Source organism: Tetranychus urticae, chromosome 3 (genome assembly GCF_039701765.1).
Source record: "Tetranychus urticae isolate SD_2017Ah chromosome 3, NJAU_TeUrti_SD_1.0, whole genome shotgun sequence".
In the NCBI taxonomy this organism is placed as follows: domain Eukaryota; kingdom Metazoa; phylum Arthropoda; class Arachnida; order Trombidiformes; family Tetranychidae; genus Tetranychus; species Tetranychus urticae.
Window position 1 is genome coordinate 1,891,980 of NC_142960.1, and position 18,854 is coordinate 1,910,833.

General features: G+C 32.9%; 2 protein-coding genes and 1 long non-coding RNA gene across 3 annotated transcripts; 1 reads left to right on the forward strand and 2 right to left on the reverse strand.

The window, feature by feature from the left end:
- Positions 1-682: 682 nt before the first annotated feature.
- kon (chondroitin sulfate proteoglycan 4-like protein) lies at positions 683-7,731 on the reverse strand. Its single transcript, XM_089269821.1, has 5 exons — positions 7,501-7,731; positions 6,140-7,375; positions 5,036-5,199; positions 1,842-4,656; positions 683-1,574 (listed from the first exon to the last, which is right to left on the reverse strand). Exons 2-5 carry the CDS (start codon positions 6,447-6,449, stop codon positions 982-984), a joined length of 3,882 nt encoding a protein of 1,293 aa, XP_089125947.1. The 5' UTR covers positions 6,450-7,375; positions 7,501-7,731; the 3' UTR covers positions 683-981.
- LOC107365899 (uncharacterized) lies at positions 7,494-18,697 on the forward strand. Its single transcript, XM_015933473.3, has 10 exons — positions 7,494-8,378; positions 8,679-9,074; positions 9,324-9,387; positions 14,774-15,059; positions 15,764-15,956; positions 16,509-17,252; positions 17,350-17,433; positions 17,498-18,085; positions 18,272-18,371; positions 18,455-18,697. The coding sequence occupies exons 1-10, from the start codon at positions 8,062-8,064 to the stop codon at positions 18,536-18,538; spliced, it is 2,856 nt and encodes a 951-aa protein (XP_015788959.2). The 5' UTR covers positions 7,494-8,061; the 3' UTR covers positions 18,539-18,697.
- On the reverse strand, positions 14,873-15,829 carry LOC149093149 (uncharacterized). The gene is made up of 2 exons (XR_016200270.1): positions 15,689-15,829; positions 14,873-15,223 (listed from the first exon to the last, which is right to left on the reverse strand). It is a non-coding gene; the product is annotated as an uncharacterized LOC149093149 (long non-coding RNA).
- Positions 18,698-18,854: the final 157 nt, after the last annotated feature.

The window sequence follows — 18,854 nt, forward strand, 5'->3', positions numbered from 1 at the left end:
TGACTTGCAATTTAACAGTGATTTAAACTTGAAACTGTTAGAAGAAAATTTTAATGAACACATTTAAATGAAAAAGATTTAGGTGAAAATTAGGCCTTTGCATGTGGATTCACGTTATTACTGGCTATTAAGACAATTTAACCTGATAATTGACTATCATCAACATTGTTCACAACAATTAGTCACTTTTATTTCACATCATCATCAAAAAGCTGTTTCGTCAAGTAACGGTAATGAGCAGTGGAATCAACTGTTATTAAAATGAGTGAATGAAAAAAGACAGTGAGTGTCAACAAACCCATTTTTGCTCTCAGGATGAAGCAAATGGAAAAGTGGAAAGCAATGAGAGAGGAAACATTGGTTTGATTGGATTTCATTGATAAATCACGTTAATTAGCTTTGAATTGCCGCCTAATCCACTCATCATATCGATATTAATGCATTAATTAAGGATATCTATTGGTTATGTTGACTTTCGAAGGATTAAAATTGAGAATTGATATTAAAAATCAAAGATTTCCAGCTGTAATGAATCAACCAAATCTGTTCTGTCTATTCAAAATCTGGAGTGTATCAAAATTTTGAATATTAGCCCAATTAATAGATAGCAAAACAAAATTAGACAATCATCCACACCAAGGGATAATTCTGGTGTGGATTTAAAACATCCTGTAATGAATTTCATTTATATTTTTGGTTTTTTTCACAGTTTTTTATTTGACAATGGCACTAATTACAGTTAGAGAATTGTTAATCTCTTTTTTTACAAAATGGTCACTTAATGAGACCAAATAAAATTACAATCTAAAGGTGTTAACCTAAATTATCTACTAATAATGGTTAAAAATTCACGATTGGACAAATAATTACAAAAAAGGACAGAGTTGTGTGAAAAAAGGTTGATTATCAAAGATTGTAAAAGAGATGATGAAAATGAGTACAAATGGTGATTGTGATGATGATCATGATAATTAACAGTTATTAAATCCAGAGTCTGCTTTGTTGTTGTCTATTTTTTGATTTTGGCGTTGCTGGTAGAGTTGATAGTTTATGGGCAAAAGAGTAATCAGTAAAAGCACTCGAGTAATTTGAATGGTTTGGATGGCATGAATGATGATTATGGTGATGTTCAGCATACATTGAATGATCCATGATATCAGCTCCTGAATGATGGTTCCAATTGAATTTTCTGTCATCCAGCAAAGATGTACTTCCAACATTACCAAACGTCATTGAATTATTGAGGTTGTTGTGCAGTTGATGATGAACATTTACCTCGTCTGGCTCAATGTCATCTTCTGGTGCCGGAGGTGGAGGAGGTGGTAATGGCGGTGGCGACGGACTTGACAATAAATTATTTGATTCCGAGGTTGGTGTCATCAGTGAACGAGGAGATGAGCGCAATGTTTTGGCATGAAAAGAGCACAAATGTGGCTGAACAATTCTCTGTCCCTCTTCCAAAGAGTCAACTCCAAAGTAAAGTGAAGGTGGTGGAAGAGGAAAATGGTTACCCTGTCTTGAATCCAACTGAGGTTCATTGTCGAATTTCGGTGACGTTGGAGGAAAAAAGTGTCCTAAGAGTGGAGAAATAAAATGTAATTAGTAAATGTTAAAATGCAGACTTTTCACATTCTTTTTCATTGCCTGTTAACTGTTGAGCCAACTTATTGATTGAATACTTTCTACCCTGATTATCTTCTTATCATGCAATATCATTGTGCTCTAGCTTTTATTTTTCCGGTAGAAAATGAAATTTCCGGAATGCACAGTATTGTAAGAGAAGTAGATATTGATGTGGAAAAAAATATTTAATTATGATTGATAAAAGGTTGAATAATTACCTCGACCAAAGCTACTGACTGGAGTTCCAGTAATACTTCTGATGGAACCACAATTGGTACTTATTGATGGAGGATTGTTGGTCAAATTGGGTAAATAGGGATTTAAATCGGACATAACAGTGGACGCTCTATCATAGGGTAAACTACCTCGGCCACTATCGTCAATCATTAGCATACCATTGGGTAAATTATCATCACTTGAGTTTAAATGGCGATCCTCGTCATCATTTGAATCACACCTTTTAGAGTTCATTTTACTTGATGATGATGAGGATGATGAGGGTGAAGATGAGGTAGATTTGGTTTTACCAAAAGAGAGTAATTTAACCATCATTAACAGTAAACACAGTCCAATAGATGTTAGGACACAAATGGCAATTATAAGCAATTGACTTGTAGTAATAACCAGGAACTGTCCAGGGCCAATTGGTCGAGATTCAGTTGAATAACGTAAATCATTGTCATTAACAATAATATGGTTAGATGAACGTTGGTCTATCGATTGGATTGAAGATGATTTAACTGGTTGAGTGATTGGTGAGGTTTTTAGTGTTGCCTTTGGTATGAATACAATTTTAAATTCAATGCGAGAAGTAACTCTACTTCCAATGACACTTATTTGAAATGAAACTGAATCAATTGTTGGGTGTCCAATCAAGTGAAGATATCGTATTTTACCTTCATTCAATTGCTTTTGATTAAAGTAACTAACATTGATCCATTGTCCGTTTGGTCTGAGTTTCTGAATAACACCATAATCGGGTATTTTGAGTATTTTGTAGCGTAACTCAAAAATTTGATAATCGGTTGAGTTAGAGTTGGTTGTGAAAGATAAATTGTTTGGAGTTAAAACAACTGAATCGTTGTAATTAACTAAGCAGCCAGTATTATACAATTGTATTAGGTTTAAGTCAAATAAATGAATCTCAATCATGACTTCCATTAAAGAATCGGAACGATTAGGATTGTCGGTTAAGGATAAAACAATTCGCACTGAAGAAGCATTCAAACCAGAATTGATTGGTGAATGGACAAAATATATTTTATGTTGATTAACATCAGCTTGAGTGAATTTGGTCAAACTGTTTGATGGATAATCGGTTGATTCAATGTAACACTCTGGACATGAATAAAGTGTGATCACATTATAAGTTAACTCGAAATCTGAATTATCCGAATCAGATGAGTTAAGTATTTTTGGTGTTAAACAGAGTTTCGTGAATCTCGCCATTAGAATCAAGTTATTTGATTCAGTTGTTAAATGATTCTCAATGCCTTTATATACCAGCGGAATATCATTAACTGGTATAATTTTGATGGGCAAAGTAAAGGTTTCAACTTGATTTAAAAGGTAAGTTGGAAGTTGAATTGATTTGGATGAAAACGAAAGCGTTAAAGTTACAGAATCATTTGTTGTTTCACTTCCATCATGAGTATAACGAACGGATCCCATATTAAGCTCGGAGTAAGTAAAAGCATTATCGGATGAGGAATAAGATGAAGATGAATAACGATCAATGAGTAAAGCTCCGTGTGAAGGGTTATTTTTGATTGAAAAAGCACCATTATCACCAACATTGAAGCCAAAAAGTTTAGAATTAAATTGAATATTTTTAACAGTAATGGGTTCACTTTTACCTTCTAAAACAATTAAAGGTTGAATTTGAACAATTGAAGATGAATTTGATTCAGTTGATGGCATTAAGTCAGATGGTTGAGTTGAGGTTAAAGGTGTTGTTGAAGATGTCGAGGCAATACAATTGCCAGACTCACAAAAACACCGAAATGAATTGTAACCTTCTGGTAAACATGTTGATCCATTAATACATGGTTTAGAGACTAGACAAGGATAATCCCAGAGACAATTTGAATGGACTCCTTTGGTAACTAACAATTGCCGTTGGCCCATTGGAATTGAATTTAGGTGTAATGAACGAATGCAACCTTTGAAACTGGTATCTATTGAATCAGATAGAAATGATTTTAAACCTTGCTGAGAAGCAATGAGCATCTTGGAAACGTCGATTCCTCCAACATAAAGATCACTTGTAAAATCATAATAACGAGACTCTTTTTGATTGGATTGAAATTTTTTGCTCCTTCCATCAACACTGATCTCATACCAATCTGGTTTAAAGGTAATGTTTACTGAATGCCAATGACCAGTGTTTACTGCTAAATCGGAAGGTACAATGATCAGGCCACTTCCATCATTGGCAGTTACTTGGATGGTTCCATTGACCAATTCAATGGCTAAAAAATCATGAATATAATGCTCTAATCCTGTTTTGTAAAACAATATTGAAGATGAACCAATTGGTTGAGATGTTTTCAGTTCAAAGTAAATGTTTCCACCAACACGGTAATCAGTCAGGTCAGAGGGTAAAGTTAAATATGATCCATCACCAAGAAAGCTAAAGGTTTCCTGGTTAGTTGCTGATGTACTTGGTATTGAGTCAAAATCGGTTGAACAAGCTCTTGTGACATCTTTCAGGACTCCATGAGATCGAAGTGATTGAGAGAAGACATTGACTCCATTGAAGGTTAACTGTTCAATGCAACCACGAAAGTTAACCATGTTACCAAGAAAAAGTTCAGTAAAATTACCCAAGCCACCAATGTAAAGGCCATAATTGATGTTTAACTCGAAAAATCTTCCCTTAATGGTGTAATGCTTTAAATGGATTCTATCAATGGTTAGCACAAGGTCACTTTGTTTACGTTCCAGGTCAACCTCATGCCAAAGAAGGTCGTTTAATTTAAGATCATTGGGCCCATTAATTAGCTCTTCACCAGAGCCCAAATTAATTCGTACCTAATTAACCAAAGGAGCAAAAAAAGGGATAAATAACAAACAAAATGTGTTCACATGCATTTTACTTTACAATGAATTATGCTAATGAAATACATTTCCTTGATTGAAAGCTAATTCAAAAAACTGTTACCCAGAATCAAGGGTGTGTTTAACAACAATATAATGTATTATGGCCTGAATTAATTGAAAGTATAATTTGAAATTTGAGTCAATCATCTGTCAATGTTAATAAAAATTAGCAATGAACCAGGCTTTTTGTTTTACAATTAGACTTTCAAACTGGGTTTCTTTTGCTAACTTGGATATTGAAAGTAATTTTTGGGTCTATGTTGTCACCTTTGATTATCAATTATCAATCAAATTGTCTGTGTAAACTTACGTTGATATTGCCATTGACAAGAGTGATTAGACAATAATCTTTAGGACCAGAGGCTAGGAATAGGAAGGCATCAGTGCGATGAGTTTTGAAACGGAAGACAATTTTTGTTGAATCTCTTGATTCTTCCATAGGAATCCAAATATAGCTGGACCCATAGAAAGAGACTGTTCAAGTTGTGAAGGGAAAGAAAGAAAGAAGAAGAAAAAAGGCAAAAGAAGATGAAAATGGAAGAAAAGAAAAAAAATGAAAAGTAAAAGTAAAAAGACGAGGGATGAAGATGAAGAGGAGATGAAGATATAATTAGATATCTTTTCGTTTAACTCTCAAGTAACGCCATAAACCGTTTCATCTTCTTCCTTTTTCAGAATAAGCTTTGCATTTTCATCTTCATCGTTTTTCAGTCAACCTTTCAAATCACAAGTTAATTATGAACCAAATTGGTTTATCAGTTAATAATTTTGGTCTATTTCCTTTTCTGTGTTTTTGCTCATCTTTGATACCCATTTTGCTACTGTTAATACAATGAAACTTGGTCATGCAAAGGGAAACAATGAAATGTATCATTAAAGTCAATTAATTTGTGACTCTCAAATAAATCAAACTGTCCTGAAAGATGATCATAAATATATGTTTGCCTTGGGATTGGTTGTCAATTGATTACCTTTCATTTTGATGGATAACAAGGATGAAAATAGTAAAATGAAAGTCAAATGGTTGAATTAAAGAAGCAAACAGTTAATCTAAATGCATAAGTAAAAATAAATTGGGTAAAAACTGTATGCTTATGAGTAAAAGTAAAAGGAAAGTAACGAGAAAAGCAAAATATGTTAAACAAATGGGTACATATTAATAGCTTAAGGTCAATTTGCGTTTTCATTTTTGCATACTTTTGACCGGAAGCAAGACAATTTCTGGTTAAAACCAGGACCACCAATGGAACCTTATGCCAGTAAATATGCATTTCATTCATTATTGGTTTACAAAATTATTAGACGACATTGGAAATGCATTGCTTTTCAAGTTTACTACTTGAATGGGTTTTGAGAAACAGTTACACTGTTGCAATTGAATGAATTTTGGGTTAACATTTGGCTATTTGCTTACCTGTGGATAGTCCAGAATCGGGTGTATTTGATAAACTTTGTGAATCATAATGAGGATCAATTTGACGAGTTGAACGATGCTTTTGAAAATGATTTGTTACTAGTTGCTGATTTGTAGGATTGCTTTGTGAGGGCAACAAAGGTGATAATGAACCAGAAAACGATGCATCAGGCTGATTGTTAACAGTATTTTTAAATTGTTGAAAATTGGATAAACTGTCAACTGGTTGGGACCAACTGGTAAAGATGGTGATGATTAATAGATGAAGATGACAATTTAATCCTCTCAAGTGCAACGGTTGAGGTAACATTTCTTGATAAACACAAAATTGGTAACATTAGGACTTAATGAAGACGAAAGACTTGAATGTCTCCTTTGTTTTAACCTCTTATATTGGTAACTTCAAACGCATTTCATTTAGTTTTTCATCAACAGTTAGGATGCAATAATTTACAAGAAAACAAAACAACATGGATGATGAATAAGACACTCAAAACTTTGATGGTTCAGAAGTTGAATGAAAATTTTGTATCGGTGATGCAAATGAAAACAAAATGGTAACTATTTTCCGAGTCGAAGATGATTGAGAAATTGTTTTTTCCGATTTTTTCACTGTTGAAATATTATTTGATTGAAGTTGATAGGAAAGAAAACTATCTAATTGTGTGTAACTCGGAAGCTCGATAAGGTTTGTAAAGCTGAAATGAAGGAAAATGATAAGAAGTGAAGAGAGAAGGACGGAATAAGAAAATGAAGTTCAACATTTGGTTGTAGGATGAAAATGTCGAGATGATGCCAAAGAAACTAAGAAGATAAATTAGTTGAATGCGCAGGAGGAGAAGAAAAAGAAGAGGATAAAGATGATGGGGATGATGAGGATGACGAAGACGATGGAAGTGATGCAGATGATAGAGATGAGAAAAGGCCTACAAGTCCAAGAAGAGTAGGTAAAGAGAGGGGCGAAATTTGATTCTTTCAATTTTTGTCTAGAACCTTTTGCACTTCAAGTGCAATATGCATTTGAAAGGGTTCCTGAAAATTGGAAGCAACCATATGGAAGATCCGCCTTTTCGCTACTAATTAACATCCAATCCAAGTTCATGGCGCGCCAGGCGATCATCAGCAAATTAACGGCTATTGAAAAAAAAGCCAAACCAAACCAAACTTCAATTTCAACTGACTAAATTCAACGACCATTCGGATTCTCATTACTTGCTCAAATAACGTGTGACAATCCTTTAAAAGAAAGATAGAGAGAAAGAGGAAAATATTAAAACACCATGAAATGATGACCACATCAAATTGAAGATTATTAATTTGCAAATTACAAAAATAAAAATCAACCAATAAATTGAGCTTACATTTGGTTCCAATCCATGAAAGCCATTTTACAAGCCTCCTTGTTCACTTATCGACCAATGACAACTCTATTTAAACTGATAGAAAGATGAATTCCTTATTTCTTAAAAACTGGATTATATTTATTTGATTCACTTTGAAATAAATTAAAAATTAGATTAATTTTTAGTAAACATTTCATCAATTGTTACCAATTACTCGAATAAACTTTTAGTCATAGATGAACTATTTTCCCTAATAACAGATGGCGAAACTTTACAGCTTAGTGATGTTAGTGAACGTTAGATGGGGTCATCAGTAGAGTATCAATTGCTTTTGAAGTTGATGAAATATTTTTGTTGAGATGAAGGAGAGTAACAAGTTGAACGGCAACTCTCATCATCATCGTTTTCATCATTTTATTTTGTTTTAAATCTTTTACTTCATTGTTTTATTTCGTTTGATAATTCATCAATAGTTTAATAGTAATCATGTAAATATTACACATCTGTTGGATACTTTTTGCTGTCTTCTGTTTTCGATACATTTTATTGGAGTTTTCTTGTTCATAAGTTTTAGTGATAATGAAGTGTTTTGGCGGCTCAGATAAACGGCGAACTTATCATTGTAAAATTGTTTTACTTGATGAGACTGAGCTTATCCAAGAGATTTGTGACACCTCTAAAGGACAAGATTTACTGGATATTGTGTTTAAACATCTTAATCTTCTTGAAACTGTCTATTTTGGTCTTAGATTCATTGGAGCAAATGGGCAAGCCTGTTGGTTGGATTCAACCAAAAATATTGTTAAACAAGTTAAAAATATTAATCCATTGACATTTTATTTCGGTGTCAAATTTTATGCCTCTGATCCGTGCAAACTTCTGGAAGAAATTACTAGGTGAGGATTAATAATTCTAATTTTCTCCTGAGCTTTCAATTGTTTAGCCTTTTCTGATTATAGCATAAATTAACCTTCCCATTCTAAATAAGTTGTTTCATTGTTTTATTTGTTCATTTAATTCCTTCTAATCCGGGAATAGAAATGTTGAAAAATAGCAGCAAGAATCAATTTCAGTTGTATTCATGCTTTAGATTTCAACTTCAAGTGCTATTAAACAATGTCTTGTTTCCTCTACTTCTTTCATGTTTAAAGTAATGGTGAAAATATTCTAATTGATTGTTTTATGGTTATCAACAGGTACCAATTTTTCCTCCAAATCAAACAAGATATAGTGCAATCTCGTCTACTTGCTCCAAGTGATTTGTTGGCTCAACTATTTGCTTACGCAGTTCAATCTGAACTTGGTGACTACGACCCAAGACGTCATCAACGTGGCTATGTATCTGAGTTTCGTTTCGTGTCCAATCAAACCCCTGAACTCGAGGAAAAAGTGTCCGCTTTACACAAGACTTTGGTCGGACAAGTTCCAGCCACAGCCGAGATAAACTTCCTGGATAAGGTGAAATGGCTTGATTTATATGGAGCCGATCTCCACCCTGTTCTGGGTGAAGACAATGTTGAATATTTTCTAGGTCTAACACCGAGCGGAGTGATCGTCCTGCGTAACAAATCCAAGGTTGGCAATTATTTCTGGTATGTATACGTCCATTATCAATACCATAAATTGGTAAAACAAGCATAACAATTGTAGATATAATTTTTATTACGATTGGTTGAATTGACAAATTTAGTGTTTGTTTTACGCCTCACTGTAAATTTGCCTGTCTCATGGAAATCCGTTTCAATTAATGTTTTTTCAGTTGATTTGTTTCTTACAGCCGTAACTGCAAGTTGTTTCAAGAAATACTAATTTCTCTTTATTTTTCATATTCTCTTTTTCAGGCCAAGAATTGTCAAAATATTTCGAAAGGATAAATACTTCATGCTTCAAGTTGTTGAAAAATCTGTAAGTACCTATCATTGAAAGTAACCCCTGTAACGACCTTTTACCGACATTCACTAAACCGGCTTATGTCACTTGGACTTCACTTTCAATCGCAGTTCAATTAGCAAAGCCTGAAGGTTTAATTTAATTGACCATTAAATCTCTAATAACTGCATCACGATGAGTATCAATCTGATACTTTCACTTGATCAATATTTTGTCATTACAATTTCATTCCATTTTCTTCCCCTGAAGAACTGAAATTATCATTCATTACAAATTCCAATCCAGTATTCATTCTTTAATTGTCATTACCTTGCCCTGGGAATTAAATGATTAGATAATCAAATGAGACTCAAATGAAGAAATCAATTCTTGATAGTCTCAAGTTATTCATTGTTTCTTTTCACCAAATCAATGCAATTTCACTATCTTTCAGATATTAATAACTCTTATAAATCCTCTTAAATGTAACATTACAGAGTTTACAATTTATTATCAATCAAACTTGTAAACGTTTACACTGCAAAATATATTGTTTCAAATGAATGTTTATGAGTTCAATTAGCTTATAACCATTCAACTGGAATCAACCCAAACCTTTGATTAATGAATAATTTAACATTTAACTTTTTTTATTACTAGACTCAACCATTTTCCTAGCCGATCAACCATAATTGTAATGATAATTATTTCACTCTCAATCTTTCAATCTCATAATAGTTGAAACATGCATACACTTAATCCTAATCAAATTTCATAAGCAAACCCATTCAACTAATTTCCAGCAAAAATATTATAATCTCATTTCAAGGTGCGTTTTCCCAATGCTTTTATCAACAATTAATCAGTAACAATTATGCCTACATCACAATCAAGAAAGTTAAACAAACTCAGTAGTCAAAAGCTTCAACAGTCAATACTCAGCTTTTTATGCTTACGCTTACTGATCCCATTGATAACTATATTTGATTGGTTCATTAAATTCCCTAATTATTGGCTAACAATAATCATCCGTTCAGATTAATCAGTCCATGAGGTGCGTTCAACGGTTCATCATAACCCTTCAGCCTACACAATGATAATAATTGACCAGACGTAGGAAGCTTTTAATGATATTTAAAAATGTATTTCCACAAAAATCATTGAATATCAGTTGGACATCAAAAGATTCAATAGTCAATAGTGCTTTCAATGACCTTATTCCCTTCATGTTAGACACATTGTCCAAAATGGCCAATCCCTTTCAATAACAAAGGGTCAATTTTTACGACTTAAGATTAGACAAAATCTTTACAATCTAACCTTTTAACTTTCTGTTAACTTGTTTTTCAATGGCAATTAAAGAAGCAACAAAATGTCATTTTCAACTAATGCATCGATTTTAAGCAACTTCACTTGATCATAAAACTGTTCATGTTTTGATTTAAATAGTTTACCTGTTTTGTTTCCCTGAACCTTGAATCTTTATTATCAGCCTCTAAATCAATGGTGATGAGGTAAATCCAACGATGAGCCTAACATATCCTAGCTTTTAATAACGATGATGCTTTTAAATAAAAAAGGTAATCCAATTGAGCTGGAATCAAATTGATTGATAAGAGTAAAGGAAAAAAGTTGCTCCATCTAATCATCAGATTGATTGGTTACTAGAAGATGAAATATCAAGAGAAAAATGAACTTCAACAACTGAATTAATCCAACTCATGAATTAAGTTTACTGACTTTTACCTCAAAGCAAGTTTTTCACCTTTTGTACAACTTTTCCTTTCTCCAATTGTGTGAATATTTATAGCCATTTGTAGCTATCATTATGTTAATACCGTAACATTGAATATCTGTGTCTATGCAACACACAATAACCAATTTGCCAATAGCTACTGTTTACCTTTTGTTACCTTTGACTGACCAGGAGACAAAAAAAAGACCGACTCAGTCAGTAGCAGATTATCTGAAAGGGTTTCAAATTCAGAATCGTGTGTGATTTTTTCTAATGCCAACCATTGATTGATATGCTTAAGGTGATTGACGTTGTTTTCACTCATTTTTTTCCTCCCCCAGCAATTCATTGTCCCGTAGCTTGAGCTTAACCACCAACGGTGTATCATTTTTTACCCTGAATCATTCAAGACTATTCCTTGTCTACTTCCTCTGATCTTTCTTACCATTCTGATAGGTCAACGAACCATTCATCAGACATTTTTTTCTATCCTCACTGTTTTTGCAATCAAAAGCTACAATCAATTAATCTCAATCAAATTAACAGCAAACAATTACTCTCATTTAGTTCCATTGCTTTGTTTTTTCATCTTTAATCGCAACTTTACTCATTTCTTGATTAACCATTGTTTTTTAATTTACTACTTTCTTGGCATTCATCTTGCGTAGTTTCAACTAATTAGTTATCTGATTGATTCTCGATTCATGCTGGGTGAAACCTTGAATTACTCTTTCGGCTACTTGGAATTGCTAATAGATTTTTGATTAGAATCAAGTAAATCTGTTTACATTCAACTTTTCTGATCATTTAATACAAAATTGTTATGAAAAGAATGAACAACAAAATCTTCTGTTTACTGAATCACTGTTAATTCACCTGAAAGGTGTTAAAATATATGAAATTCTGATTGCTCGTGAAACTATCAACCTGAATCACGATCCTTCAAGTAACCTGTTGATAGTGATCAACTGATGCTTCCTGATTAACTATTACAATCTCATTGGGAACAAAAGGTTTTGCTTCTGTTTTTAGTTTCAATGAAAAGCTTCAAGTAAAACCAACAACATTGAATGAACCAAGTCCAGAAAAGTCAATTTCATCATGATTTCGTTTTGTCAGGAATCAAAAATAACATCAAAAGGATGAGCAACATTAATTGTTAAATCAGTCATTCCATTGTTTTACTGATTAACTTTTTTCCTTTATTAAAATTTATTCATTTATAAAATGAGTGTAAATTTACTCGTTTCAATCTCGTGCAATCATATTGTACATTTGAAATTAATGATAGCCTTTTAATGGTCATCAATTATACCATCAACATGATCAATTACTAACAATATCTGAAATTTGTGGTTATGTCCACTTGTAAGGTTGAAAACAATGATTAAAAGGGAAAATTGAAAGCGTGACATTTAATCATGTAAACTGATGATGATTAACTTGATGATAGTAATGATGATGAGATGTAATTTTGAGGCCATTTAAAGTGATATTCAAAGTTCAATATTAACAGCGATAAAAAAATGAAAATGAAGCTGAAAATAAGTTTACAATTGCTTATAATTTTTGCAACATTTACCTTTTATTTTGATGAACCAAAAAAGGTGGAAGAAAAAAATTGAAGTAAAAATGACCATTTGAAATGACCCATTCGAAGGGGGTGAAGTTAGCAACTTCAAGCCTGAGTGGCCTCAGAATGTACCAAAACCATTCATCCCAAATCTTATTGCTTACAAGTCTCACGCTCTTTCTTACTTGGCTCTCACGCTCTCAGCCTTCATCATCATAATCATCTTCATCCCTCTTTACCTCTATGTTTAGATATAAAAAGCCATCGGTAAGAAAAAGATCTTTCACTTTGCTTTAGATTTTTTTTTCTTCAAAAAACAAGTTTTCTTCCTTTTCTGCGCATTTCTCATTGTATGCTGGCCTTAGGCCATTTCCCCCGTCATCTTCTCTCTCCATCTTCCTCCCTTGATCAAATTCCTTATTACCTTTGGAGATTGTTACCTGTTACAAGCTATTTTCCCGGGCTTAACTTGTGTGTTCCCTTTTTTTACTATTGACTTCAGGTTTTTATTTTCATATTCAAACTTTTTCCTTTTCTTCTTCACCTTAAACATTCAAACATTCAAACATTTTCTTTACATTTCTTGACAACACCTTACAGACCTTTACCGACAAGATATTGATCACCAATAATAACCCAAAAATGTCCCTTTCACCTTTCGTCTAAACCGTAACCTGTTTTGTAACATCCGATCAGTTGGTTTCAAAAATTTCATTTCAAAAAAATGTAATTTTTAAGCTAAATCTCACTTTTTATAAAACTAGAAATGCTTATTGCAATTACATTTTCATCAATCATTTTGGAAACTTTCATTTTACAAAATGTGAAACTTCAGTTTATTTAACTGATCAATCCTGTGTTCATTGAATCAGTTTATATTTCATGAAAGCAATTAATTTGTTTTATACTTTCATTTCATTGACGATTAATTGCTGTCAATGGATGATGAACCATTGACAGCAATTAAAATGCTTTTACACTTTTAAATTTTTGCATTTCTCTTCTTCAATTGTCTGTGTTATTAATCACGAAAAATGTGTTTATCCGCTCATGCTAATGATTTTATCATGTTAGTTGTGAAAATTTTTTCACCAATTCATTCATATTCCATTCAGTCATTCAATATCATTATACATTAGCCTTAAGGTAACTTTTTTTCATATCCATTTGATTGTTTCAAAGGTGTGCCTATGTGATCATCATCATCATGATCATTAATACAATCAATCTTGACCCTTATTGTATTACTTGATTTAAATAATTTTTACAATTGTACATTTAAAATGAACAAAATTAGCGTCTAACTTTCCGTTAGCAATTGTAATTGAAGCCAAAATTAATTTCAACCCTAACCAAGAAAAAAATGCAAAATTAAAATAAATCACACTTTTTATTGTTTAAATTAATTGATGATGAAAATTGCGTTTCTTCAATTTTTGCTTTCAAATCCGCTCCCAATTTTCATGATCAAGGAATGAAAGATTGATGATTCCTTAATCTTACAACTCATTTCATCCAACATTTTGATGATTCAGTATCAACTCGATTAACTTTACAATTTGCTAAAAAGCTGTTAACCATTATTAACTGATCATTTCAATCGATCATGACAACATTTTGACTGACATTATTATATTGATATATAATCTTTAAGGTAAATATTATAAGGAAATCAATCAGTAAATAACATTATTCAACCCACCATGTTATTAAGTTCATGAACAGTTGTTATTAGATAATGTGTGAGTTCATTAAATTGGATTATGAAAGGCGTGAGATTACAAGAGTTTGTATGAAAAAGAAATGATAATCAGATGGTAAGAAGAAAAGATTCCCAACTTCAGCTATTTTCTGGTTAATTGCTGTCGATAACATGATAACAAGGTATGAAAATGAAGATTTATTCAGTAATGATGAAAGTGCTTCTTGGACTTTAAAGTAAAATTTAAAAGGTTCAAGATTCTGTCAAGTAATGAATAATTTCAACTGTTTCAGGGTTACTTTTGAAGTTTGCAAAAAAAGGTCATTTCAAGGTTTATTTTATGTAAAATTACAATTTAATTAAATATCATTTAAATTAGTTTCTAATTTGTTTTTTTTCTTTTGTCTTTCAGAATGAAAATAACACTTATGGGTTTGAATTGCCATCTAAACAAGCATGTAAACACTTATGGAAATGTTGCACTGAACATCAAGAATTTTTCCGTCTAACCCAAAACCGGGATCGTCTTAACCCAACCAACAGTCGATTTGGTGGATTTACCTCAAGATTTCGCTATTCGGCTCGATCCTTGAATAAAGATGATCGAAGTAGCCACACTCGAGATACTCGTCCTTCACCGGTCATTGTTAGAGTTCCTAGTCGACGGTATCAACGTCGTCAACCTGATGGTTCAGAAGGTAAATGAGCAATTGTATTGTTTTTATTGCTGCTGTTGGGTCCATTGTTTAATCCTGGCTGTTGATGTGATCTGCTTTATCATTTCTGTTAATTGCTGTTATCATCATGTAAAATGAGTACAGGGAAAAGAGTTCACACGTTCATCATAACCAGCAATTGTTCCCTATTGAATATAATTAATCACAGCCATTAGCTTAAACAGTTACTTGTTTCATAGTGTGAAACAATTGACTTAAAATTTAGCGAAAGTTTCTAGTTGGATTGCAATTTAACTCTGAAAATTGATGTTACCATTAGTCTTGAACTTTTCATTAACTTCACTTGAAATTATTGCAACTTGTTGACAAATTTAATTTCAAATAAATTAAAAGGTTAACTGTTGTCAGGTCAATGGAGGAGGATAACATGTACTGACTAGTAGGACCAACATTCCGATAGCGATTATTTTAGGTCAACTTTGTAAAAGCAGCTCTTGTTTTTTTTGTTAAGGTTAAGGGGCTTCACTTGAGGTCACCTTCTTAGCTGTCTTCAAGAGAGACAGATATGAGAGGGAAATGAAGAAGAAGAAGAAGGAAAAAGAGAGGGAAAGAGTAAGAGAAGAGAGAGGGAAAATTGAAGAAAGGCTCACTTGTTTCTCACGGTCACACGATCTTCCATTTTCAATAGGCATTAATGTATTATTGTTTCTCTTTCTTTTCTTTAGGACCAACTTACAAAGAAGACGCGTTAACGGACAAACCTATTCAGTCAGATGGCCAGAACAATGTGGTTGTTCCTCCGGGTCGACATATAACTCAACCTGTAATATATCGATCAACATCAGTTCCTGGGGCGTTAACTGTTAATGATTCACCTAAAAGCATACGATCAGCGCCATGGGAGAATCCTCACCAGAAGTAAGTTGAATCCAGATGATTGAAACAGTCCGGTGATTGAATTGTTGATTGATGTAAGGCTTGCAGGTTAATTAATGTTACTAGTTTTGGTGTTGTTTTACATTTGTAAAAGAGGTTTATTCAGGGAGAGAGAGAGGAAAGTGAATTGGTTGTTATAGGCTGTAACTAAAGAAAACTGATTTTTTAATGTCAATCAAGTCAAATGGAACCGGAGGAAATTTACTTTTTTTTGCTGTATTGATGATCACTGTTTTAATGAATCAGTCAACTGACAAACTGAAAGTAAAGTGTGGGAACACAGCTTTATTTCCGATTAATTGATTGCTTCTGAAAACTTTTTTATCAACCTTGAGTTAGAATAGTCATTTACATTACTCTTTTTTGTCTTTCAAGCTACACTTTTGTGTCCTCTTTTTCAGGCCTTGTTATTCCGTGATTGCTTCATTTAATCAGTCACACAGCTTCAATCTTTACTTTTTTTTCCTGCAAAATTTTCATTTTCTGACAATTCAATAATTGTTGCATTTATCTAATATTCACTCTCCTTTTCAGAGGCCTTTTCTCAAGTTGTGGCGATGTTTCACCTCATTCAACACGCAATAGTGTAATCTCTGGTAATCCCCATCGCACTTCTTCCGTGGTTAGTGGTCAAACGTTAACAAACAATAACAATGGCAACCATCATCATCATCATCATCACCATCGACGAAATTCATCTTCATCCATCAACCGAGGCAATTCAAAAAGTGGAAGAGCTTCTGATAATGAAAGTGAGATTTCCCGTTGTTCAAAGTCATCCCGTCATTCGCATCATTCAACTCGTAGCTCTGCTTCCCATCATCATCGCTGTAAAAGCCGACGCAATGGTGATGAAAGTGGAAATGAATCAGATTCCTCTAGAAGACGCCATCGACGTCGACGTAAATGTTGCAGTGAAGCTAATTTCACTATGGTTGACTCGGAACAACAATGGAAAGAGATCCAAAGACGCCAAATGGAAGCTCAAGAATCTGGTTTGCAATCTATGGGAACATCCAGTAGACCGGTTATAATTCAAACGGCTCACACAAGAGACTATAGTCAAAGACAAGATCAACTAATTAATAATGGTTATTACAGTCAAGGAAAAGAGAATGAAACTGAAATTAGAGCTGATGAAACCATTAATCGCATGAGAAGAAAAGATAATGTAAGGATAGGAGATTTGATCCCGCAAGAGATAAAAAAGCATATTCAATATGATTTGGTCATTCCGACTGAAGAAGATAAGCATACAATTAACTACACAAGAGTCGAGTAAGATCTTAATTTTGTTCAATTGTTGGTTCTCATGAACATTTCTTGTACATCATACTAATATGTGATTTATATTTTATCCATTTTGTTTTTGCAGGACTGATAATTCCAGATTATTTAAAATTCGCTATTCACCTAATTCTGGTCGTGCAAAATATAAGTTGGAAAAAAATCCTGTTAAGTAAGTTTACTCAACTCTTCATCTGGTCAAATTGATTCTAATTATTTACGTTTATATTTTTTAGACAAAATTCTGGAAGCTCAGATGCCAAGTCAACTAGTGAGGAAATTCACGGTGGAACTAGTTATTCAAGTCAAGGATCTATAATTCCTAATCAATATGCTTTACCTCGAAGTGCTCTCAAGCCGAGCAACAGTATCAGTTCATCTGGCTATAGTGAATCTCAAGCGGATATGAATGGACAATTTGATAGCTATTACAATCAAAATGGCAAGCTCAATCATTATGATGTAAACATATACAATGGTCATCCACCTGCTACCAATCAACTCATCAACAGTAATTTAATTCAGCACAATCAACCAATGTATCGAGTTAATGGAGACAATAATGTTAGCCTTCCGGGGCAAATCAATCCAAATATTGATTCGATGGCTCAATCAAAAATCCAACAATTTAACCATCAAATTCTGGATGGACAATTAAATGGGTACCATGATAATGGACAGTTTAATGATAGATCCAGAATGGTTGTTACAAATGAACGACAACCTACAATGACTGAATCATATCTAGAAAATCATTATAATGGACATGATGAAATGTTGAAACATCCTTCTGATAATATCAATAATATTTATCAATCTCCAAGGTAAAAAATTACTATAAATGTCAGCTCATTTCGTCTGTCCATTTCATGCATCTTCACTAAATTTAGTCAATTTCAAAGATTTGCCTAGAATCAGCGAAGAACAACCGAAATGAGTTCAACTTTTCTGTTATTGAAAACCACTTTTTAAATGCATTCAATTAATTTTTCTTTTCTCCTGACTTCTAGACGCCAAACCAATCTAGAATCTCATTATGATCAACCAGTTTATCAACCTCGTGTTACATTCCAAAGTCCACCAAGTACAACAACTTACTTTACTAATCAGGTAATTTTTCTTGAACATTTACACCAAACGTTTGATATTAGCTAATAGATAACTTACTAACAGTCTCTTTTTTTTAATTTCAGATAAACCCTTCTTCAAAAATAACTAATGGATATCCATTGAAAAATAATCCATTACAATTACACGAGATGAGTACTGAACTCTAAGAGTAGATTAGCATGAAAATCAGTGCTGAATCAATTCGCAAATTTACAATTGTTATCATATGTAAATAATTTTACCCTATGTTAGTTGAAAAAATGTATTGTAAATAGATTTATTAATAAACTCTTGAAATCACGATTTCAAACAGATAATTTATAAAATCGACCTTAAACACTTCTTAAGCCTGTTTGGCCTTATTAGGCGATTTAATTAAACACCAAATAGAGCAATCAATACCTTCAAGGGCTAACTTTAATTAGTTGATAATGAAAGGATTAAACCATTAAAGATTAGTGATTTCAACCTTGAAATGTGGGA

Bases quoted from the DNA above. Each gene is read 5' to 3' on its own strand.
- LOC107365899 (XM_015933473.3), top strand. From the start codon at position 8,062: ATGAAGTGTTTTGGCGGCTCAGATAAACGGCGAACTTATCATTGTAAA. The intron at 9,075-9,323 runs GTATGTATACGT...TCTCTTTTTCAG, and splicing joins AAGGTTGGCAATTATTTCTG to GCCAAGAATTGTCAAAATAT. The intron at 18,372-18,454 runs GTAATTTTTCTT...TTTTAATTTCAG, and splicing joins CAACTTACTTTACTAATCAG to ATAAACCCTTCTTCAAAAAT.
- kon (XM_089269821.1), bottom strand. From the start codon at position 6,449: ATGTTACCTCAACCGTTGCACTTGAGAGGATTAAATTGTCATCTTCAT. The intron at 4,657-5,035 runs GTAAGTTTACAC...TTGGTTAATTAG, and splicing joins TTGTCAATGGCAATATCAAC to GTACGAATTAATTTGGGCTC. The intron at 1,575-1,841 runs GTAATTATTCAA...CTCCACTCTTAG, and splicing joins AGTCAGTAGCTTTGGTCGAG to GACACTTTTTTCCTCCAACG.